This window comes from Halyomorpha halys, unplaced genomic scaffold, assembly GCF_000696795.3.
Source record: "Halyomorpha halys isolate HHAL.00 unplaced genomic scaffold, Hhal_1.1 Scaffold527.1, whole genome shotgun sequence".
NCBI classification, from domain to species: domain Eukaryota; kingdom Metazoa; phylum Arthropoda; class Insecta; order Hemiptera; family Pentatomidae; genus Halyomorpha; species Halyomorpha halys.
In genome coordinates, this window is record NW_027107993.1 from 213,552 (window position 1) to 240,285 (window position 26,734).

Below are 26,734 nucleotides of genomic sequence, written 5' to 3' on the forward strand. Positions count from 1 at the left end.
TTTTGAATTTCCTTACATAGTACCACTGAATTTAATTCGCTTTTGAGTTCTATATCTGGTTCAGGTAAAATGTATTTCAGTGTTATCTCACATAGTACATCATCGCCTGAGAAAGAGATAGGCTGCAAGAATGTCTAGATTGTAGGCGATGGGGCTAAGACCCTTGGCACCTTGCGTGTGTTGGTTTATGACTTCCTACAGCTCAGAATAACCCTCTGTCTGGAAAAAATAAAATAAACTTAAAAAATAACGTTATATTTTGGAATTTTACTTCTAAGAATGGGATACAGTTTATAAATTGAATCATTAGTAATAATAATATCATTAAATTATTTTTATAAATTATTGTTACATTGTGTAATTTTTTTTTTTTTATTTAAGCTGCACTCGAATATAAATTCTATTGATCTTTTTTACTTGTTTGTATTTTAGTTTTGTTCTATTCATATTAAAGAGAATAAAAATATGGAGGGGGGAGAGGGGAGGAGAAGAGGACAGATGTATTGGATTGGAAAAGAAAATATGAAAAAAGGATTTAAAAAAATGGACTAATAGAAAAAAAAAATGTCTAACTACATTTAAGTGAGTACGCTGTGTATTTAGCACTTTTTTGAATAAAGTTTTTCTCTCTCCCTCTACCATTAGTACGTGACCAAGTGCATATAATTAACTGAATCAAATCCAAAAATTATGAAGAAAACAAAAGAACTTATTTCCAAAAAAAAAACATTATAGGATTTTTCTGAAACAAGTCGTTCTAGATCAAAAACTTGGTGCGTACAAACAAACTCTTTAGATTTGTATAATTATTTATTTTTTTGGTATACTGGACACTAAGCGTTAGTGTTCCAATATTTATTCATACAATATATTAAGAAATAGAAGAGCTAAATAAAAAAAAAATTAATGATGACAATAGCTAAATCAAAAGAAAAAACAATTAAATTATTTTTACAATTTATGCAACTGACATCCTAACAATTCCTAAAACTATCCTTACCACGTATGCTGATGACACATGTGTTCTCACAGTTAGTACTAACCCTTTGATTACATCCCAAACTCTCCAATCCCATATCACAACCCTCGAAGAATGGTGCCGAAATTGGAGGATATAAATAAATCCCATCAAATCACCTTTACTCTTCGTCGAAAACCTGCCGACTGCCCAACAGTAATATTTAATAATGTGGCTCTTACCCCTGTCGAACAGATCTTGTACTACACCTTGACCAACGACTAACCTGGAATCCTCAAACAAGACTGAAAAGACTCGAAACTGCACGCAGATTTCGACTATTATAGCACTTACTAGACAAACGGTCTAAACTTCCAACTCACTACAAAAGACTGTCATCAACATGACTGTAATAAGGCCAATCTGGACATGCGGAGTCGACCTTTGGGGCTCCACTAAACCATCTAATTCCTCTCGAATCCAATCCTTACAATCCAAAATCCTCAATGCTCCTTACTTTGTTACAAATAAAACCATCAATAAAGACCTAAATGTTCCTTATGCAACCGATCTAGCCTGAACCCGATATCATTCCTTCCATTATAAATTCCCTAACCACCCAAACCCACTAGTTCTAACCTTGCCTCCTCTTCCATTCCTGCCAATCATCCGAGGTGCCTGAAAAAAATGGCCTCGTGACCTAATATTGTAAAATGTTTTACATGTTTGTTAGAATGCTACCAATGGGTAGTTTCTCTACATGCCTGTAACATTCCGTTATGATCTTACTTCAAATTTGCTTGTTGTATTTTATATACAGTGGTAAGTGTTAATAAATAAAAAAAAACGATGAGTCAGTCCAGTATAGGTAGGGGAATAAAAAATGGCCGCTATTTCAAAGCGATAAAAAAAAATTAATTTTTCATTCATCTTAAAAAGTAGAAACAACACAAGAAAACCTAAGAGAACGTACAAATTTGCTAAAATACGAGCCCTAATTTACGTTAAATATTTTTCAAGATATAGCTTTTTAAAAAGCAACATTTCATAAAAATGTTGAATGGGACGTACTGAAAAATCAGTAATTAGTGAATTTATTTTGAAAAATCTACATCTCAAAAACCATTTGACTCACAGATGTCTATTAGCACTCAAATTAAAGCTAGTTTAATGAGCTATGAAGTAGTTTAATTCGTTTATCGTCGTAGGAGTAGTAGTTTCCATGAAAATTGCTATAATAAATTGATTTATAGTTGTTCGAACAAATTTTGCCAATTTGCCAAATTTATATTCATACGTGAATATAATAAAAACTAGTACTCCTACGAAGATAAGTGTCATAAACTACTTTATAGTAAGTTAAATTTCCTTTATTTTGAATGTTATATGGGCGTCTTATGGCTTCTGAAATAAAGTTTTTCATATATCAAACCTATTGTCCGAGCAAGTACAACTCAATTTATTTTAGCAAATATCATGAAAACTACTATTCCTACGAAGGTAAAGCCCATTAACTACTTTATAGTACATTAAACTAGCTTTAATTAGAGTGCTAATAGACATCTGTACTTCACATAGTTCCTGAGATATAGATTTCTCAAAATAAATTAACTAACTACTGATATTTCAGTACATTTTTATAAAATGTTGCTTTTTCTAAAAGCTATATCTCGAGAACTATTCGACGTAAATAGCTCTATTAGGGATAATATTTCGGCAAATTTACTCTTCTTTAAATAATGTTCTCTTAGATTTTCTTGTGTTGTTGGTAGTTTTTAAGATATAGAACTCCGAATGAAAAATTAATGTTTTTTCAAGGTTTTGAAATCGCAATGTTTTATTCCCCCTACCTATACTTGGCAGACTCTTCAATCTTGACTAGTAATTATACATAGTTTTCATTAAAGTAATCAAACATTGGGGTGAGATAACTGCCTTTTTTTCTTCCCGACTCTTGTTCTATAATATTCCAGTCAAATCATACTTTCACGTTTCTGAAAAGTCAGCACGATCTCAGTTATTCTGCGTCATTGTAACAAAACACATTTCCTCCTTCAACCTTTTTTTTTTTTATCTTTTATTGAATTTCATTTCTTTATCATAATTTATATTTTAGATACTTAAAGTTTTGTGCGTATTCCCACAAGCATTTCCTCTGGTATCTGCAATACTATATTCTGAGCATCAATACTATTTTTGTTATATCCATATGTAGGAGTGACGTGGCTCGGTAGTGGCACTCTGCTACTGACTCCAAGGAATCGGGTTAGAATCCGGCTGTGGCAGATAATTATTTATTCTGTTATTGTAGTTGTGAGACACCCCTGTGGGACGGGATCACCACTCAATTATACTTTTATTTCATGTTATCATATTATCTTTTTTTTTTTTTTACTTTATTTTAGTTGTTTGTATTTTTTTTAGCCCGGTAAAGTGGGGCGAAACTTTGCCTCACAATAAATAGTTTATTTTCCATCTGAATTATTTGAAACACATCCGGACCATCTTTATAATTCCGGATAATCTTTATAATCTTTATAATTTAAAAAAATAATAATAATACTTAAGTAATTAAATAATGAAAGAGGAAAAAAAACAACAACATAATATTATTTAAACCGCTTTAATGAGTTGTAAATTTTAATTTATTATATGACAATATTTAAAAAATAAATAGATAAACTCAATAAAGTGAGGTATATTAGTACATGAATATGGGGTAGCCCGAAACGTAGTACAGCAAATATAGAAGACTTCAACATCTTACCAAATAAAAAAAAAACTTCCTAGGAAAGAAAATCCACTAATAAAATATTATCATTGTCAGAAATTTATGAATAAAATCGTATTCGTCTCTCGTACATTGAATAATTTTGGTCCAACTCTGTAGTGAACTATAGCTTGACATATCGTGCGCAGCGTGGGCACTGTGAGAGCAATGACGTCAATGCTGGCAGCACATTCCTCTCACAGGGATATCTGGCCCTGGTTTAGAAATACTCTCTGAAAAAATACTGGAGCTCATGGAACACCATATTCGTAAATTTATTTAAAATATAGGATCATGCTGAAATGATGTTTTTATATTCACTTTATGTATTATCATTTTTCAATATAGTAATGATGGTAAAACGTAAATTAAAACGTCTGCTAACGCTTCCAATTACCGTACGATTTAAAAATTTACCCCACTTTTAAGCATTGCTCAGAAGATGTTTCTGTTCAAGCCTATACTATAGGATATTTGGGGTTAGGTCAGTGAAAACCCCAAATAAGTAAAAACTTATTTATTAGTACCAACGTTTTGGCCATAATTTTAAGCCTTCATCAGGGCTAAAAACAAATAACAAGATAAATACCATGATGAATAAATGACATAGAATGATTAGAAAATAACTGACATTATGGATACATAAATAGTGTTGAAAGACATGAATAGTCTAAGTATTATAAGAGATAAAGACTATATGAGAATAGTAATAAAACTAAGTAATATGAAAGAACAAATAATCAAATACATATGAGAATCTTTTCAATAATTATATGTACAAAATAAAAATTATTTAAAATAAAGTTATGTAAGAAGGCTGATGTTCTTTCAATATAAATCTAGGCACATAAATTGTTGGAGACTACTCATTAAAATTGGTTTTAAATATAGTAAAGAGGTAGATGTATGAAAATACCTCCTTTTGCATATTACTATACCTTACTTATACCATACCTACACCACTTATGTGTTGTACCTCATACATTTACCTCTTTACCATATTTAAAACCAATTTTAATGAGTAGTCTCCTACAATTTATGTGTCAAGAATGTGTCATTCTTATTGTTATATCACACCTGGTTATATTCAATAACAACTTGCCTCCAGTCTACCAACATGTATATTTCCTCATATTGTTATTATTAATTTTTGTTTTTCTATATACTCTATAAAGTTAACAATTGTTTTTTATTTTTAATGTTTTATCAATTCTAAAATTGTATCTTGTTTTCTCATTTAGTCCTGACGAAGCCCTACAAAGTGGGACAAAACTTTGGTTAACAATAAATAGTTTTTTGTTACTATTTTGAAACCTTTATTGACCGCCACCCGGACTATCTTTCTGCAATATTAATACTTATATAATCCAAAAGACATAAAGAAATATGAATATTTTAATTTAATAACGAGTATATATTATCATTTCTAAAGGTTTATAGTTTGTACAGGTAAAATTATGTTAATAATGAAAAATATTTTTTTCTATGAATTGTATTAAATGCTCATTTGTATAACATAAATGATAGTATCAGTATAAAGTACTTTATTAACAATTTCCACTATTAACATGAACTCCAATAATTTCCTATTTTTATATAAAACACCGACGTTTTGGAGACCTTCGTCTTCAACCTCCTAATGTCATAACTAGGAATATGTTGACACCATATTTATACATGTCAACATATTTTTAGTTGTTTTGTATCTTTTTTAGTCCCGATGCGGCCCTGTAAAGTGGGGCGAAACGCCAGAAAATAAATATTTGAACTCTATTTTTTTCCCCTTTTTCACGTCACCTCTGACCATCTCCTTCATGATCAGTTACGGTCAATCATTTTTATATCTAATTTTTATGATGCTCTATTTGATATAACTTCTTAATGTTTTAAATAAAGATTGTCTAGTAATTTAGCTACTCTCAGCTGAGATAGAAAATGGTGGCTTTGTTTTAATTTTAGAAGTTTTTTTTTTTAATAATTTATTTATAACTGTGTTAAAAATAAATACAAGTAAATTTGCTGTAAAGGAGAAGATCTCTAGGCCATCTTCTTGTCAGACGCCTCGGAGAATTATTGGGTAATGAAGAAGCCAAGTTACAAGTGTTCGAGTGTCCGTGAAGTTTGTCATGGAAGGATTGGTATCTGGTTCTAGCCAAATATGTAACATATGGAACATTGAGGTCCTGATGAATGACCAGATTTGTTGTTAATTTTGGTTTATATAAAGTGCCTAGTTTATTATTGTAGGCCAGAGCACGGTCGTTTTTCTTTTTTATAAGCTTAATATATATTTTTGTTCATTGTAGCTTAAGTGTTATATGAATTTTAGGTTCATTTTATCTTAGGTTTTATATATATTTTATGTTCATTTTAGTTTATGTTTTATATATATTTTGTGCTAATTTTATTATCCTCAAATTAAGTTTATTGCCGAGTCTAAGTTAATTACCTTTTTTGTTGTGAAATAGATACAAGAACCAGAGGATAATACCAAATAATAAACATGGATAATGGATTATGGATAATAATATGGTAATAAATTTCTCAAATATGGTAAAAAAATTTCTTAGAAATATATTCGCGTAGAAGTATAAGAATAAATTTTCTTCTGCGCAACAAATTGATTTAGAATGGTTAATCAGTTTTTTACATAAAATCGATCAAGTTGCTTTTTTTCTGAGAGAAAGGCACTATTTTTTGACAACGTAAGAAAATGGCCGTTTAACACTGTCAGCATCTGCTTGATCGATAAAATCGTTCAACAACGACATTATGATCAACCTTTCAAAGGGAACTTAATTCGTTATCAGTTTCTAGTGAAATCAGTCCGAATTAAGTTTTTACTTGCCTTTATTTATAATTTATTAAACAGTTCTTTGTCTCTTTTTTTTTGTTTTGTTTTTCGACTTCAGTATAATGGAAAGAATACATAAGCGATTATGTTTGGCGAAGGAATCAAAATTTACTCAAGTAACTATATTAATGTTGTTGTTTTTTTTTCATCTTTCTTTTAGTCTTTAACAGTATCTAACAATTGTATTGATTCTACATTAGGGGTAGTCATGATCTTCAGTTTAACATGTCAAAATGTGTTAAATGGAAAATGTTGTTATATGGAGAAATATTATATTTCCTTCTTTTAGCATGTTAAAACGATATAACATCTAACATGATTGAGAGTTAATAGGTTTGCTAAATAAAGAATGACGTCACAAAACAGACCCAGCTGAGCTTCGCACCATTTTATATGTTGTCGTTTTGGTTGGTATTGTTTTTGTTTTGGACGTTTTTAAATGCTCATAAAGCAGTGGATAATATGATAATAATGTAATTGAGAAAAAACTAGGAGAGGAAACTAGTAACAAGTGATGTAGACGAAATATGGTGTGATGAATCTGTTGGAGATTTTTTTTAATGCAATCCACAGCGAAGGTGATGGCTGTTTGGGTATCTACAGGTGACCAACCTGTTCTAACCATGGTGGAAGAGGCAAATTTTTCATTTTGTGAGACCGACACGTAATGAAAAAATTCAACGCCCCCAGACCAGATTCGAACCGTTGTCGCTAGCAGATCTCAAAACGATAGACCTAGGCCTTACCATTTGAGCTACGGACGGCCCTCAAAGATTTTATTATCTCGTAAAGATTGCAAGGTTACAAAACAAATTGCTCAGAAAATCCGCTAGGAGCTCCTTTGTATTTAACACATAATGTGAACTTTAGATTGGGCTGCTCACAATCCTATATTTATAAAATTTAGCATGTTAAAACTTTTTACATTTAACACTGTCATAGATACCCTTATTAATCAATAAATATTTTTCATATATAGGTTAATTATATTACTGTTAAGGTATAATATTGAAGATAAGGTCTTTCAGATGTTTCTTCCGTCAACTCTTTCTGGTCTATTTTTATTGGACTGAATTCTGTCTCATTATATCGACTCGATCATTTGGATAAAAATTGTTGGTGATTTACTTTTCTTTAAAATGGTATGAAATGAATATTAGTAGTTATTCGACTGATACATGGTTTTCAAGTTATAAGCAAAAAAAGGGGATGGAACAATTGTTTTTTATTATATTATAACATTATCTTCATATAATAATATAGTAGGACTATTCATGATCTTTAGTTTAATATGTCAAAGAGTGTTAAATGGAGAAATATTTCCTTCTTTTACCATGTTAAAACTATATAACATATAACATGGTTGAGAGTCTGTTAAATGGAGAATGATGTCATGAAACGGCCCAGCCGAGCTCGTCATCATTTTCTTATATTAGGTTACTTGCTTGCAGTTTGTGTTAGTATTGTTTTGTGTTACTATTGTTTTGGATGTTTTTATTACTAATAAAGCAATGGATGACAATTATAATAATATAATGACAGTTGTCAATTAGCTCATCTTGATTCTCTTTCTCATAAGTTGGAAGATCAACAAGACACTCAGTGGCCAAACCTTCACACAACTTCCACTTTTCACTTAATTTAGGCATGTTTTAATAAATTAATTTAATCAAAACTTAGAAGTAAACAATAACATGAAGTTTTGGAAGGAAAGGTTATAAAACAAGCTGCTCATAAAATCCACTAGGAGGTCTTAAGCATTTACATTTACCATTTAACTTGACTTTAAATAGGGCTGCTCACAATCCTGTACTGATAAAATTTAACCTGGTAAAACATTTTACATTTAACACAACATAATAAATAACTTCAGTATACAGTAATGGGAAGGCGTTGATGACCAGAGGGTTTTACGCCTTTAAGCAACAATCAACAACAGTAATGGGAAGTATTACAGTCGTGCCAAATTTTGAATTTCTATTTTCTAAGAAAATACGTGTTTTGAGGTCCTCTGAGTCAAAATTACATACATAAATACCTTCTTATCTTCTTTTTTGTTCTTAGCCCTGATGAAGTCTTGAAATTCCGTTCAAAACGTTGGCACTATTAAATAAATTTTTATTTATTTGAGTTCTTCATCTTTTTATGTATATTATCTACTCTTCAATTTTATTGAACTTTTCCAAAACCTTATAGTTAAATGTATCACATGCCTGGACTAACAGTAAATGATTTGAGCTCTATATTTGATCGCAGTTGTATTAAAAAAATATTATTTCTGTGTTGAAGTTACATCTTATCTAATTTGTAATTGATTCTCTGATAGTAATCTTCTTATTTTTATTGGATTCAGCTTTTATTTGATTTATATATTGTTAAAAAATAAACTTAATGAGTAATTAGAATGATATGAATGAGTTGTAATTTTTAAATAAGAATCGGGAACCATTATAATATTCATTGAAAAAATATGTGGACTGAACTACAAATAAAGATGTATAATTTATTTTGTAATTATGTAAATATGACAGTTGGAAATTTTAATCGTTTATACACGCGTGTTTATAATTTTCAATTACCTGTATAAAAAAATATGAATTGTAAATAGCGTTCGTTGTTGAATAGAGATAGTTTAAGAACCAAGGTTTACTTTTATATTCCAACAATTACTGAAATAAAAAAGGTAAAATAAAAAATACAGGTAGTACTATTTAAAAAAAGTTAAATGGATTAGAGTAGAGAGTGGAATAAATTGCATTGTGTACAAAGCAGGTTGGGCTCTCGTCTATCCCGAGTTAGTCTATGCTGGTCCCCTGGAGGTTGTGTTGCTAGAGTGTTGTGTACAGGTTATATACAATCGTTTTCACCTTTAATTCATTAATTATTTCTGTTAATTTTCCGTAACAACGGTCTGGATACAGCAATGGACATCAATTCTAACTCCGGGTTTCCGCCACAATCATATTCCACAGCATTCAATCTCAGAAATGAAATCAAACAGGTAAGTTTGATTGTTGATAAGTTAGCTGAGTTATCACAACTAAAGATGATTATATGATTAGAATTTTAAACATTGACAACTATCTTATACGAACTTAACTCATTATATACACTTTAATTGTATCAATCAGAGAGTTCTTCATTCAATTTTCCTCTATTTTTACTTAATATTACTAATCAATGAAGTCTGTTGCTACTGTCAAGTATGATAAGAAGTCTCAGTAAGGAAGGAGGTAATTCAGAATTATGTTAAGTTTATATCATCATTATATACTACATTATAGTATCAAAGTTGCGATAAAACTGTTAGCTGAAGTTGTCATGGAAACACTATATTTATTAATGAATCATTGTTATTTAAATATCGTTTCCATGACAACTTTAGCTTGTAATTTTATCGCAACTAATTTTTACCCTACTCTATTGTCAGATAAATTTATTATTAAAAAACTTAACATTGTCTTTTTATTAAAAATATCTGACTACTTCATACCTTCATAGATTAAGCATGGCTAATCCAAATTTTGAATCATTCTGAGAAGCATCTGATAAAATCACTTGTAAATTTGTTGTCTATTCTCATGTTTGTAAATAGCGACCAACACATACTGACTCATCTGTATTTTGGCAAGATTTCTAGTTTTTTTTTCATGAAGCATAGGTCAGCATTACTCGTTGTATGAATTTTGTTTTAGATCTTGTAAGAGTAAGAATATTTTTGGTTTAGACGGTTGATGGAATTCATTTATTTTACTAACAATCTAAAGCTATCTAACAGATATCTTAGTTCTGATTGTACAGAACATTTTCTTTTCCTGTATTGATTTTTAACTTTTTCCCTTTTATGATTTTCATTTTTCCTCTTCTCATAGTCATATCTTTTGTTATTTTAGTCTCTTTCATTTGTCTTATTTTCGTTTTACTTATTTGTAATTTTCTGTGATTTCCAGTATCTCATGTCCAAGGGGCTTTCAAAATTAAAGAATGGCGTTTTGAAAGTAAACTCCAACAGTAATAAGGTAATTTTAGATTTAATTTTATTATATATCGATTAATTTTATTGTTCATTCCGGTGCTTTTCAGCTTATCTTGTAAATTTATATTTTTAATTCAGCTGAGGCGATATTGTATTTATTGTAATTCATCTCTGGTTAACAAGATTTTGAAACTAAAAACATTTTCCATTTGTTATTCAATGAAAAATATACAAAGTTTTCAATACTTTTATTTGTTTTGATAAAAAAAAAAAGTATAAAACAATGGTCAAAAGTAATTTGGACATGGAGGAATTTCTTTTGGATAGTAGATAGTCCTGGAATAATTTTTTAACATTGAAGCTTCATAAGGATTTTATTTTTATTGTTACCGAAGAACATTTTTGTGTAGTAGTTTTCTTGAAGTTAAATAACTTATTTGCAAATGTTGATGAATATATAGCTGTTTTTGTCTTTATAAAAATAAGGATTGAATTCAGTAAGATATTAGACGACTATTTTTATCTAAGTTTTATCTTTCATTGTGAAATATTGTACGATTTATTTATGATTACTAATATTAAAATGTTAGTAATCATATTACTGATAATTAAATAATCAGAGTAACTTTTAATATGGTTATAGTAACTTGTTTTGTTTTTTTAATTGTTTTTCCTACTGTTGGTGAAAAAAAAAATATCTATTAGAAACTTCCACAATTTTTTATTGTTCATTTCATTTTATTTCCATCTTCCAGAATTATTTTGAACTTTTATATACTTAGTCGTTATGCCCATCGTATTGTTTGGCATTTAAGTCATGTTATAAAACACAGCTGTTGGTTATTTAACACAGCAACCACCTTCATGATTGCTGACCTATTTTTTCTGTTTTTGCCATTTTTAAATATTGTATTCTGGAAAAAAAAATGTTCTTTTTATTTTTTATCAACTATATAAACATGAATTAAATTTAAGGTATAAATTAATTTAATATATTTAAAAAAAAAAACAACACCTTATGATAAAATTTATCAGAAATCCGTATGAATAAAAATGGGTCCTGATATATTTAATCATTGTAAGATATAATTGTTACTATCTTTGTTATACTGTTTTCAATTCCATGTTAATCTCTTCTATTAAACCCAATTTATTGATTTTTAATCAATTATTTTTTTATTTATATATTAATGTTATTGTTTAAACTAATAAATATTTTTACTATTTAATTAAAGTATAAGATAAGATGTATTGTATGTATGTATGTAGAAGATGTATTGATACATCTATTTGTGACTGATCAATTAATTAAGTCTTCATAATTGGTTTAACATAAAAATAACTTAAGATTAATAATTATGCCATGATTGACTGATTGATTGATGACAGTCGAAGATATATTACGCCAATTTGTTAGCTTACTTTATTTATAATAGGATATGTCGCAGATGATTGTCGTCACGAGTGATGTTAGTGAGGAATAAACAGTGTAGTCTATTTTAATCATGATGTTTACGTAGGCCAATTGCTCCAATACATTGTTTGATTGGTTACTCTCTACCCATTCAAACTAATGTTGCCTTAATTATACCGTTGGCATATTATATTTTACGTTTTATTGTAATCAATATTATGTTTATTTATTCAAACTTTTTAATTTTTTTCAAAGAGGAAATAATTAAAAGTATTAATATAGAAAATTCTAATTTTAACTCTTAATGAGACAGGTGGGTCTTTAGTACCCATTTACAATCATTCGTCAACTTTTCATATCTAATCATATAGCTTTATATTTATATCAAATACTGTAGACTATAGAAAGAAAGATTGTAGACAAATATTAAAGTAAAAAGAAATAAAGTAGACTTTTTGACAACCTTGTGATAGTCTATATAGGGACCAGGGTTTTGAATGGAACAGTCTATAGAGGGACCGGGGTATAGAAAGAAACAGTCTGTAAAGGGACCAAGGCATAGAAAGAAACAGTCTGTAAAGGGACCAGAGTGTAGCAAGAAACAGTTTATAGAGGGATCAGGGTATAGAATGGAACAGTCTATAGTGGGACCAGGGTATAGAAAGAAACAGTCTATAGAGGGACCAGTGTATAGAAAGAAACAGTCTATAAAGGGCCCAGGTTATAGAAAGACACAGTCTGTAAAGGGACCTGGGTGTAGGAAAAAACATTATATAGAGGGACCAGGGTATAGAACTAAACCCTAGGCTATGGCAAAATCTATAATAAAAATAAATAATTTATAAATATATTTATAAAATGTGCTACTGTTCAATCAAAGCAGCAAAATTATTGATATAATGCGTTTATTATCTGTACTTGTTGATATATATGGCAGTGTGTTATAATGTTAAAAAAAAAAGTTCAGAACACTAAACAGTAAGTTAAATAACTATTGCTATGGGGACCTGCATTTCATTGAGAGTTAAATTAAATTTTGAGTATTTCTGATTTTTCATGTTCTAAAACTTTTTAGGTTAAAAATAATTTTAAAAATAAGTCTCATTATAAAAAGTCTTAGTTTTACTCTAGGAAACATGAGAATAATTTATGATTTATATCATTAATGAATATATGTTGGCATCAGTAACAGTTTGAGTCTAGAATTCATAAACTTAATAATTCTGTGGATGCAGGAACAAGCAATGTCAAAATTTATCGTATTAAGAGTGATTTAAAATTCAATTAGATACATTTAATATGAATCGTTACATAAGTGATATTAGTTTTTTAAATGTCAATAATTTCTGTGGTTAAATTTGGTTTTTTAAGATATCATCGGTGCAATAACCAAGTCTTTTTTTATTTGAAAATTTTCAAGAACATTGTTTTGAAATTATTAATTTTTAGACATAAGGTAGCAGTTAATTTTGAACTTTGTTATAAGTCAGTTGTTAATCTTTTATTTTTGATCAAGAAAGTCGGTTTATTCTTTTTGGTGTAGCAAAGATAATAAAAAAGTTATGACAGCGACATTTGCACATATATTTATGTTTATTTAATAATAACTAATTGGTTCCTTATTAATTCTTATTTTAGTTTAACGAACATAGGAGGTTTGTTACGATACAGTACTTCTTTTGTCATTAGCTGTTGTTAATGCATTAAGGATATTTAGATATTAAAAGATGTTTATTAACTGTTTTTTTCCTAATTAGAAAATTTGTTCTTATGTATTAATCTTTTTATTTTTATGTTCATATTTATTACAGAAAAACTATATTATTTTCTTAATGTTTTTTTTTTCTGATAGAGGTTTATTTAACGTTCTTGGAAGACTTAGATTGATGATAATATCCTTTATTTTTGTTTTATTATCATTAATATTTATAAGTCATTAAATTTTAATGATCAGCTTGTTGATAATTTGCTAACTTTTATTTCATAATACAATTTTTTAACCTTAGTCAGTCTTTTTAACTGTTCATTTTGTGAACGATTTTTTTTTTTTTTCATTGGACCTGAAATTTATATATTTCAGAGTGGTATATTTTAGTAATGAGAGGAATATTTTCAAGTTTTTACAACATAAATTAATATAGCAATATATTATGTAGATAGATAAATAATTATTATTCCTGAGAGAATTGTTTGCCCTAAAAACAATTTCAGTTACTTATGATTAAAAGCATTTTAATCAATTATAACAAAATATATCTATGTAGTCTCTACAAATTTTTATTAATTCTTATTAAATATCCCCTCTTTCGGCCAATCCAGCTGTCAACGAGGACAGTCTATTAAATAACAGCTTTTATTACAATCATATTATTAAAAATTTAAAACCATTTTTAAATATAATTATTTTATCTTAATTTTAGTTTCAGAGCCTTGCATTAATTAATTAAATTTTTCCGGCTATTATGCCCTAGTAAAATATTATATAGTAAAAAGTTCAACCTATAAGTATAAAAAAAGGAGAGAAATCAAATTTTTTTATTAATAAATTTTCATGATTCTATATTTAAATTATGTATATTTGTCAATATTACATTTTAATATAATTTATATTATTTGAAAATTATGTTTTTCTACTATCATAAACTTATCCACAATTATTTAACCTATCTTAACTACGGAGGTGGCATAAATTACTCTCCATCAAAGCAAAAGTGAAGCCAAATATGAAAAGAAGGTTCATGTCGAGGTTAGTAGGAATGTCCACCATTGTAATCTATATTGAAACAGAAGGCAGTGATTGGCTCATACTCTTCCCCTACCACTCTGCCACGCCCCTGAAAGGCACCTAAGGCCTGCCTTTTTGGCTTCATTATTTCTGCCAGCTCACTCCCTCTATTCTACTCCTTCCGATTAGGTATGATATCATTTTATTTTAAACTATATTTTGATTAATTTTCTTATTTAGTTTGTAATTAAAATTCATATAAAATTTAAATATCAATATTTATCTAAAATTCAACCATATTCATCTAAAATTAATTTTACTTATGATCTCTGTATAATGTTAGTTTATATCTGACATAAAATTAACTGTAATATTAATTTATGTATAATCCTTACACTTTCTTGAGACTGGTTTTTATTGTTTAAGTAAAATAAATTTTATTTAATTTTAGTCTAAAAACAATTTATATTTCTTTATAAGTCCGACATTTCAGCCAATTCAGCCATCCTCAAGGACAATTTTAATACAGTTTAATACCACCACATCGATTTTAACAAACTGTATGCAGGCTATTCTGCCCAGGTCATTAATTTCAGTCCACAATTACTCTATTTTCTCAATTCAACATATTAAATTAAAATTAAAACTTTTAATCATAGTCAACATTCACTGCTATAATTTATCACAACAAAGTAGTGAATGTTAACTGTGATTAAAAATTGTAATTTTAATTTAAGCTGTTGAATTGAGACAATAGGGTAGTTGTGGACTGAAATCAATGATTTGGTTGTAAAATTATATATCATTTTGTTTTCAATGTCATAACTACGCTTACTATGGGTGTTGATGACCTCAGGGTTTTACGCCCTTAAGCCCCAGACAACAACAACAACTACGCTTATTTTGGATGCATACTGCACATTAATTTTATAATGGAAGATCGTTGATTGACCGTGTGTATTATATGAAAGGAAGATGGTTTGGGTGGGTCAAAATAACTCAAATAGTTATTAAACTGTTTATTGAGAGCCAACGTTTTGCCCCATTTTGCTGGGCTTACTTCCATACTTGTGCTCATGCTTACTTCTATTCAATAACCACTGATGAAGTACTGCGAAGTGGGTCATAATAAATAGTTTTATTACTATTCGAGTTCTTTTAATGTCACTCGGACCATCTTCCTTTTGTATAATTTGAATGATTTTACAAATTATATATTTGTAATCAGAGCAAAAATTTGAATGTTAAAGTATGGGCTAGGCCAATGCTCCTTCATGATCATTCTTCATACTGTGTGTGAAAATAATTGTAATTAAAATCAGGGACCACCAGACCGACCAGTAACAATTTTCCTCTTTTGTTGACCTTGGTCTGGTTTTAAAAACATTATTTAAAACTGAGCCTGCATTATAGATTGCCTTCCATTAGTTTATTTCTTTTTCTCTAACTCAATGATTTTATGAATAGGTACCTGCAAATATTTTTCATTGTAAGAATTTTCTAGAACTTAATGACAATATTTTGATTAAGTTATCATATTAGATTACATCCCTTCATGATTTATTTATGTTATAATAAAAAAAATGTACATTTCATGTTAAATGAAATAGAGAAGTTATACTAAGTGGTTCTACGGAGTTTTATTGATTAATTAAATTATTAATGTATAAGTCGATTAATATTCAACTTGTATACTTATAAGATACCAGTGATGAGGTTGAGAGAGAAGCGCCAGGATATTCGGGGTGCTGGAGGGGAAGAGCTTGGTTGAGTCCCCTAGGCTTAATGTAAATATTAGAAACAGGAATGATGTTTGTTTAGTTTTGTTTTTTATTTATTAATTTTTTTTAAATTTATTTATTTTTTCTTATTTTATTATTTAATAATGAAAAATTAATAGAGTAAAAGACTCTAAATACTAAAAAAAAGCAGATTCATAAAGCGTTTATATTTTTTTATGTGTGTTTTTGACTTGAATAACTAAGTGTATGGTCCAATCTTATTGTGTGGATGCTGTCAATGAGAGACATTTAGTTTTAGTTTATTTTATTAAGATTATTTTGCGTTATTCTTGATAGTACAGATCTCAAGTAGATTATAGTATTATACCCATTGACGTTGTTGCAATTATGTCTCTCTCATATCTTAATATTTTAGATTAAGATTTAAAGGATAATAATTCGGGGGTTATTATCTATATAATGAACGTATACTCCTATATATTATATGACCAACAGGTGACTGACCTCAGAGGAAATATATAAATTATGTGGCTTGATTTTAATTTTGAAGAAGGTGATTTAATCGTATTCTAGGTAAAAAGAAACTCGTTCCCACTTTAATAACCATGAAATATTAGTTTTTATATATATGAAATATTTAGTTTATATATATATATATATAAAATTATAATAATAATTTTCGCCTTCTCCTGGTCTTAGACTTTTTCCAATAAAAACAAAAATAGCGATGATTTTGACTAGAGTCCATTAATATGCTTAAAATATGAGGACCTAAGTAGTGTGGTATCTGGAAGCCTTTATAAAGCCAGAAGATTCGTCCTTGAGGTAAATGAAGGCAATAAAGATACATGCGGGCCGATGATGGAGGTAACCTGGCTAAATAGTTTGAGGCATGGAGATTCAAGATTTCAAGAAAACAGAGTACAGAGTTTCGTCTACCTGGGGTCTAAAATAAACACAAGGAATGTGAAGAGATAAGTAGAAGAATCGTATCAGCGAATCAATATTATCTTTTATCATTTGAGAGACAGTTTTTTTTTATCTCCTACCAGACCAGACTAAGCCTGGGCAAGACCTACAAACGCCTTGCTTAGTTCACCCCAATGTTTGATAACTTTAATGAAAACTGTATAATTACTAGTCAAAATTGATGAGTCTGCCAAATATGGTTGGGGGAATAAAAAATGGCGGCTGTTTCAAAACGGTAAAAAAAAAAATAAATAATTTTTCATTCGGAGCTCTATATCTTTAAAACTACCAAAACACTAGAAAACCTAAGAAATCATTATTTAAAGTAGAGTAAATTTGCTAAAATATGAGCCCTAATGGAGCTATCTACGTTCATTAATTCCCGAGATATAGGTTTTTAAAAAGCAGGATTAAATAAAAAATGCACTGAAAAATCAGAAGTTAGTGAATCTATAGTGGCTGTTTCAAAACGTTAAATAAAAAATAATTTTTTATTCCGAGCTATATATCTTTAAAACTACCAACAACACTAGAAAATCTAATAGAAAATTATTCAAAGAAGAGTAAATTTGCTAAAATATGTGCCCTAATAGAGCTATATTTACTTTCAATAGTTCCAGCAATATAGTGTTTTAAAAAGCAATATTTTATAACATATAAAGAAAAGTCAGTAGTTAGTGAATTTATGTAGAGAAATCTGTATTTAAAAAAACCATTCGATGTATAGATGTCTATTAGCACTCAAATTAAAGCTAAATTAATGTACTATAAAGTTGTTTATCACCTTTATCCTCGGATCAGTAGTAGTTTTCATGATATTTGCTAAAATAAATTGATTTATAGTTGTAGAAATTGCATGTGCAAATTTTGTATTCATATGGGAATAGCATAAAAACTACTACTCCTATGAAGATACAGGGTTGACTCACGGCAATAGTGTAACAGAAAACAATTTTCTAAGCTGCCGGATTCGAACCCATGTCCTTGGTGTTAGTAGCATCGTGCCTTACCACGGAGCCACAGCGCTTCCTATCTTTTTTAATATCAGTCCGATTTCGATGATTTTTTAATTTTGTTTTTCAGGGAATTTTATCACCTTTCAAAAAATATTTATTTTGTATGTTGTGAAAAGTTGAGAAACTGCTTGAAGAAGATAACTTCAACTTTTTACGTCTTAAAAAAGTTTGTGTTCATTTCTTGAATGGCTGAGATATGGCTGTAAGAAACGAATAATTAGCCGCCATTTTGAAACGAATTGGGGATTGATACAGACGAGTTCCGAGGAACATCGTGGGACGGCTTATGACTTTAGGGCCAAATCTAAAATAAAATTATTATTATGTTTTGTTTTTTTATTTGTTCTTTCTCAACCTTTATTTAATCTCAACTCGCTTCTTTATTTTCCTTCTTTTAGTGTGTTAAATTTTGTTTTCTCATTACTGCTTTTCTATTTCTAGGTGTTATTACGTCTCCTGTCCATTTTTAACTTTACAGTTAACAACAATTTTTTTTTAATATTCTTATCATTATCTATTTTATAGTATGACTATTTTTATTTCTTCTTTTTGTTGATTTGTATATAATTTTCTTATTTTTACATAATTTTAACCCTACCTCAATATACCTTTTTGTAGCTTATTATCCTACTATGTCAATTATTTTTGTATCATTTTAGCCCTGATGAAGCCCTACAAAGTGAGGTGAAACGTAGGCAAATAAATAACTTTTTAACTATTTTTTGTTTTCTTATGACTGCACACCCGACCTTTTTCTGCATTATTTAAAAAATATTTTTATTTGATTTTTTTTCTTGGTCGATTATCAAAATTCATTATTTACATTAGCAATGTAGTCGAATCCTTTCTGAAACCAGCTTTATTAAAACCAAACTTATCAACTCTTCTGATACGACGCAATAAACGCTTGTTTTCTTATCGTTTATTTTTTACTTTTTTAAATTCCTGATTTATTTAATTGTTTTTCTTCATCATTTTAAATTCTGATTAGTCATTGAATTACAAAAATACTGCATTAACAATTAAAATGCGAGGACAGCGGTACAGCCCCCAAGCCACGGGATAGATCAGTAGAAAATTTACGATTGACATTTGGTTCATTTATATCGGAATAAAAATCATTTTATATTCAAATAGTTATTTTTATATATTGAATAATTGGATTAGTGTTTATTCAAATGAATCAGTGGATTTTCCTCGACTTAATGTTGCAATCTGCGGAAAGTCCACCTGATTGAATATATTTCATTTATTCCTTTTATCTTGAACAAATTCTACTCAACAGGAGCAGGGAATAATATAGGACCTGTTGTGACTGAATCACAATTTACTGAGATTGTATTTTGTATATATAATCACATTATTATGTTGTATATATTTAGACATATGTTACGCTTTTTGTGTGGGCAGTGTGTAACATAACACCAGCCCTGCCTTCTACACATGGCTTCAATGAGGTCATGTCGCTGACTGAACGCCTTGTCTATTCGCGGATCTATATCTTCCAGCATTACCGTCAAGACGATTTGATATTTTCCAGTGTTCAAAATCCTATAATCAATGATAATTATTACATTAATGATAATAAATTTTAAATTAATATATTATCAAAACTCAAGTTAAACATTCAAAAGCATTAGTAAAGTGACATTGTTGAAGGGACAGGGATGGAAGAGAGGTTTCTGATAGTTGATGTCCGATTGATTTATTGTATCAATCATAAGTCATGTACCAACCCTTCCCTCGTTAAAAACCCTTCTATTTAACAACCTTTTACCTTACCAATCTAATCCAATATTATAATAGTAGAGATAATTAGTAACTACATTTTTTTTTTAATGTATTTAGTCAGTTAGCTTTTATTTATTTCTAAAATGATTTATATACAATTTTAATATAAGTTTTAATTAAGTGCGGCCACGCTGTTTTTGGCCAATGTATATGTTATTGTAAAATTAAAATTACCCTATGATTGTTCTTAAGGGACCCAGTCCCAGAATGATAAGCTATTTTTCATTTTTTTTTTCATTTAAGATGATATTTTTCGTCAAATAAGGAAATACACCAGATATATGTTCCCATAGGTTTTTTTTCCGTTTAAATTATACCAAGTAGAAAGCTCACCAACTGGTTGGGTCAGGAATTTTAAGTTTTTTGTGGCTTTGCCCACAACTTGGTTGTTTTGTGTATTGACATTCCGGCAAAAACTGGAACCTCACCGTTTTCCATTTCATATGAATATTGAGTATGGAATAATGAATGAGCAATGCATTTTAAGTGAATTTTTTTTTCGAATTTTTAATACTACAATCTGCCTCATACTTGGGCAAAACGTAATAGTGAAGAATAGTCACATTAATGCCAAAATTATAATAAATAAAAAATATAATAATATAAAATAACAAAAATGTATAAATAAATAAAATTTCTATGTGCATATAAACAGAAAGATAAATAAAATAGACATAATGGAACTATGTACATGACGAAGTAAGGATAAAATAAAAAAGTCAATTTTTGAATTAATATAACTATAAAATAAAATAAAATCAATAATTAAATGTAATCTATTATGTACAATATTTACACTCCCGAACTGAGTATTTCCAAGCCCAATTAGGATATTCGCAGCCTGCCCACCACGTCACTGGTAGTGAGCCAGTGGAGGCTGAGTACGTGCACCAAAGTGGCAAATTAGAATATTATCAATAATTTAAATGGCGCTTGTTTCATCTTACGGAGGTCAAAATATGCGATAATAAATCATAGCCTCTCCTGAAATAGTGCGGTGCCATTGGATATCGAGGCTGGATTCCATCCTTGAAGACGTCAGATATTTTATATATATTTTCCATTCATCCCGATGTCGAGTGATATTGTTGCTATCGATTGCTGGATCCAGTTATCATTGAGAAAGGACCCAGATCTATACTCCTATCTAGTTCTTCTCCGAACTGTTTGTCCTTGGGATTCGAAAAACTAGTTCGATTTTAATTCTTTTATCGATCTATATCGATATCTGTGTGCAATCATAGCTCTGTAATCAGAGGTAGCGGTATATTGTGAAACAGTGACCGGAATTAATGACCCCAATTATATTGGATCATAGCTAGCGATAACCTGTCTGATCTTGCATTAGGTCAGGATCTAATTGCGGAGGAAATTGAGTCAATATATCAGCATTTGGAATATTGTTCTTGCCATAGTAATATCATGGACATCTCATGTTGAGGTCCACTAGGGGGTGAAGCTGAGGCTGTAACCACCCAAGCGGGTTTTATTTCGAAAAAAAAAATTAATAATGCATCTCTCATTATACAAAAAAGTTTTATTGATGACTGCGTAATATTTTATTTCACATATAAGGTGGATTGATAAAAATGTAAGTAAGGAAACAATTAAGTTTAACTGATGAAGAACATATTTTGCGAAAAAAAAGAAACAAATGAAGTAGGTGTGCGAAATAAAGAATTTGTTTCAAAAAGAGAATGGTTAAAAACTTACATCATGGACAATTAACAAAAACAGCGAAGTAGGGATATAATCGTGGGCGTACCCAGCGGGGGGCCGGAGGGACCCTTCCCCGCAGAAATGACAACAAATTATTAATTTAGTAAAAAATATTTTGTTTTTTTCTAGAAAATACTAATTGAAATAGCTAATAAAGCACTGCGAAATTATATATGATTTTCTCAAAATTTTAGTTTCATTCGCCTTTTCCATGCTGAAATGTGCCCCTCCTAGTTTTGATCCTGGTTACGCCCTTGGATATAATTAAAAACTTAAATCCTGAACAGAACAACTTCGATATTGAAAAAAATATACAATATACTATATATTTACAATCAGGCTAGTAATATTAAGGAGTATCTACATGTTGGCCAAGCCGTAGCGAACTCAGGCATGCACGAGCATGTGGATGGGTGGCTTGGCTTGGCTTGTACGAGTTGGCCTAAGCTCGTTACCGATCCGTCGAGAGTCGGTTGTTTGGACGCTGATCAAAGGGGGTTTGTGAGAGCGCGCATGTAGCATCTCCACTATTGTTCTTTGTTTAGTTGCAACTGAGAGCTGTTAGGAGGTTAAAGGTGTTTGTTGTTACTTGTTATAATAAGTTTTATATAGGTTTAATCTCCTTTCATTTTCTTTGTAATAAAAATAATATAATCCCAGTGCAATGGCTGAAACCACTTTTACGTCCGCCATGCTTGACTCTCTGAATAATACTGACATGTAGGTCGAGTATTTGTACAAGCCTCCGATTCGTGGCGAGCGGGCAACAATCTGAGGCCCCTTTATAATTATGTAATATCCATAATTATATTTGTTTGTCATATGAAGGATTAGGGGTGTAGTACTTTGTAAGAAAGTACTGTTGTTAGAACAACAGTTGTGCAAGGAGGTGATTTGGTCAGAATTACGCTCGGCCACTAGATTTTTACGCAATAAAGGGGGTATCCATTATATGAGGCTGGGTGGACCACGGAGGGCTCCCGAACCTGTGGGGCTTACTCGCGGCCACAGTGAAGCAGGAAATAATTATCGACCACATTTGGATTCGAGCCCAGGTTCGAAACACGTATTATTTATAAAAATAAAATCATATCTCAGATAACACCCTTTAATTAAGTCTTCATAGCAGTGAAATGACTCTAATTTCCATGACTAACAATCATTATTCTTATAGGGTAATGCTAATTGATCATTTTAGATTTCAGAATGCCTCTTAATAATTTTTATCATCATCTAGCGTTATGTTTTAATTGTTTTTATTAATTATATGATTTATATATTTTTTGTATGTTAGGTGTGTTTTGTTCATGTTACAGAGAGGAAACATTAGGGAAAAAAAATTTGGAAAATTACATTGGATTGGAAGAGAAAATATGAAAAGAAGGTATACAGAAAAAATAAGAATAAAAAAAGAGAATAAAATGATAAAAGAATCAAACCAATGAAACAAAAAAAAGTCATGTACTATTATTATGTATTGTTTACTTGTTATGCCTATATATTGTAAGGTTTAAAAAGATATGGTCTGATTATATTTTAATAAGTATGCTGTGTAGCTAGTAACCCACCCAGTCTTCCCATTTGGCAGATGTTCCTGGCGTTGTGATTGCGGAAGTGACCTGCACACTGAATCACAGATGGCATGGAGCCGTATCGTTTATTTATAGTTCCTCTCTCGCCTTGCCATCTCGATCTGTTGTGCTCTGCGATGAATCGGCAGATAAATCTAGCTGAGAAGGGGAGCCAATTTGTTTCAACATATCTGTTCTTGTTCTTATGAATAATGCAGTTCTTCTAAGAAAAGTTAAACAATTTCTTGTTCACTGATTATCGTTTGTAGCCGAGCAAGTTAAAGCGTCAAATTTAACTGGCTCGTGACTGCAGCGACGAACAGTTGTGGAAAGTTTGAAAAAAACACTCCAAAATAAAATGTGTTTATCACCCTGATGATTGTGGTTTCTTACACTCAAATACCTATAAACCTATTCGCTCTAATTAATTTTCCCATAATACAATATTTGTGAGCCCTAGACTTAATCTTACATTATTTTGAGTTATTTCGACATAGGGAAAAAGTGAATTTTTACTGATTGTTAGGATTGCCTTTTGTATGTGTTATAAACTCCTCTTGTGAGATCAACATGAAACAAGAACATGGTTTCGAGATCTAAAAATTAGAACTGCCTAAAGTTTTGTTTCGTTTCCTTGACTTAATCGTATTCCCGGCCACTATTTTTTGTTCCTGAGTCTTTGAAATGGCAGAGGTACATTTTCCATTTCAGCCGTATTGATAGGGTTATTTTATTCACCATAAGTAACCTTTTTTTTATATATATGTATGTATATATAGTTGACCGTAAAAATTTATGTACAAGAAGATGGTCAGGGTTGCGGTCAAAAGAGAAACTAGTTTACAACTATTTATTTTCCGATGTTTCGCCCCACTTTGCAGGGCTTCAGTAGGGCTAAAAAGATCCAAAAAAAAAATGAGAATATTACAACAATAAGTTACAATAAGGCAATTTAAGCTAGGATAAATATTATGTAAAAAGAAAGTGATAAGAAATTACATATAAATAAAAGGAAGGAAGATAGAGTCTTACCATTGTTACTTATCATTGCTTATTCAATTTTATTTTATATTGATACTAGTTTACGTCCCTAAAATCGCGGAAGATTGATCGCAGTCAGACACAGCGTAAAGCAAGGAATGAAAAACAAATTAATCGTGAAAAATGTCTCCGATCTAGTTTTTCTTTATAGTTTCCTGTGTGTGGTTTAACGCCATATTTAAATGACAATTTTGATTTGGTATCGATGCGGTCGATTTTTTGGTGTAGAGTGAAATTACTCCAAGAGTGTAAAACCATCGATCAGGATAGTATCGATAACTGCTAGGTACCCAATTCCAAAGAAAAGGAAGATATAATTCACTCCTAGACATCCTGTCCAAAGTATAGATAGTTGTTCTTCGTTGGAGCTTTAGTGCGTAAAATCCAAATTTCATCAACGCCAATAAATCCAAGTATAGTGAAATTGGAGTAAAATATTTTGGGCAGCAGACCTGCTCTCCAGAAAAATTACTCAGTTTATTAAAAGGCTCTAATTGGAAAACTCTTAGAGACCATGTACGACGGGCTACAATGGAAAGAGCTCAGTTGGTTAAGATGCAAGAGATCAATGTCAGACAACAGTTTGTTAAAAGTTTGTATCGTCGTTTTCTTTCTTTTAACATAAATACTCTATTCTTATTTTAAATTTATCTAACTGATTTTTTTTACAGAATATAATTTTTTTTTAAAGTTTTGTTATTAATGTGTTTTAGTTAAAATTGTACATAGGCTTCAACAGACGGATGTTATTTGGATTGTATATGTGTTATTAATTGCATAAATAGGTCTATTTTTTTTATTATTATTTTTTTATAAATAAACACATTTCATTCATTCATTTATTCAATATACAATGTTCAGAATAAACTTTTTTCTAATGTTGAATTTTATATACATACACTTCAGTAACATATCAAGGCGATAACAGAGTTGCCTTAGAGAAGACACGGCTAATGGGAACAACCAATATAATTGTATCTAACTGCCTAAAGATAATACGTATCATGCTCTAGTTTGATGAGCTCTTTCTAATGTAATGGATATTCTACAAAACTCTATAAAACTCAAGTAAGTTTAAATAGCAATCATGCAACTGTCCAAGTGAAACATATTGTATTTATATTATTGGAAGATACGGTTCGGTGGCGGTCAATAAAGCTCTCAAAATAGTAAAAGAAAACTATTTATTGCTAACTAACGTTTCTTCCTACAATCTACTTCATACGGTCAACTATCTTCTTCCAATATTGTATTTATATTATGTATAATTTATTCAATTCCTTGAGACTGGTATTTATTTATTAAATAAATCAAAAGGTATTCTTGTCAAGTCTCACACTCTTTATCATATTAATAATAAATCCAATGACCTACATCCAATGAAGATTAACTTTTTATTGTAAAATACAATGTTACATCAACATTGAAACTAACTTCTGACCAACTCTGAAGAACTCGGCTGAAGGCCGAGGTCTTCATCTCTTGATCTTAGTAACTATTTTATTCTTCTGCCCTTTGGCCAGAAACAAGAATAAGGAGGGGATGCAAAAGTGGAAGGGAAAGATCTTGTCCAATCGAATTTTGTGTGAGCACGATGTGGGGGACAAAGAGAATTCATCCAATTGGACATCCTAAAATTAGGAGTAGGAGGTAATCAGTTACAAAATGCGACTGTATATCAGGGAAAGATATACTTTATTTATAATAAGAGGAGAGATATAGAATCTTTGTACAATTTACAACTAATATCTACAAGCTACTATATACAACTTGTCTATTTGAGTGTCCTTCGACAACTCAGATCGAATACTGCTCTGATGATCTGCCCTCGAGTTACTCCGATTGCTATGTGCTATATAAATATGAGGTTAGGTTAGAACTAAAAGAGTGTGGTGTCGATGCAGGAAAATTTCCAGTAGTTTTAAATAGATTTAGCCAAGATTATGGCAGCATCCTATGTTACAACATTATGTGGTGTGTGACGCAAATAATACCTTGTTTTATTGATACTTTTAACATGTGGTTCCATAAAAGGGATAAAATCGCCAGTGTTGCCGTAGATAGGGTTGTTGTAAAAGAAGGTGTCATTTGTTGTTACAGAAGGTTCTACTCGTATAGCCTCTTTCCAGAGTTACATTTTTACTCCTGATATTTGGTGATATAGACATTTAAATTATTTTTTTATATA

The 26,734-nt window shown here is 30.0% G+C and overlaps 1 protein-coding gene and 1 long non-coding RNA gene across 7 annotated transcripts in view; one reads left to right on the top strand and one right to left on the bottom strand.

The window, feature by feature from the left end:
* LOC136795522 (uncharacterized) overlaps positions 1-8,793 on the bottom strand; it is an 18,048-nt gene extending 9,255 nt beyond the window's left edge. Inside the window, exons 1-2 of the long non-coding RNA XR_010843149.1 lie at positions 8,613-8,793; positions 17-219 (exon numbers count right to left, since the gene is read on the bottom strand). This is a non-coding gene — a long non-coding RNA (uncharacterized lncRNA). The remainder of the gene's footprint in view (positions 1-16; positions 220-8,612) is intronic.
* The window catches only part of IP3K1 (inositol-trisphosphate 3-kinase-like protein), a 206,440-nt gene continuing 185,936 nt past the window's right edge, over positions 6,231-26,734 (top strand). For 2 of the 6 annotated variants that reach the window (XM_067046375.1, XM_067046378.1), the window contains exons 1-2: positions 6,231-6,260; positions 10,533-10,601. In XM_067046375.1, coding sequence (XP_066902476.1) covers positions 6,246-6,260; positions 10,533-10,601 — 84 coding nt within the window. In that variant the 5' untranslated portion in view covers positions 6,231-6,245. Of the gene's footprint in view, positions 6,261-6,598; positions 6,699-9,361; positions 9,584-10,532; positions 10,602-26,734 lie in introns of those variants that run through there. The other 4 variants (XM_067046374.1, XM_067046377.1, XM_067046373.1 and 1 more) reach the window with 4 other exon arrangements.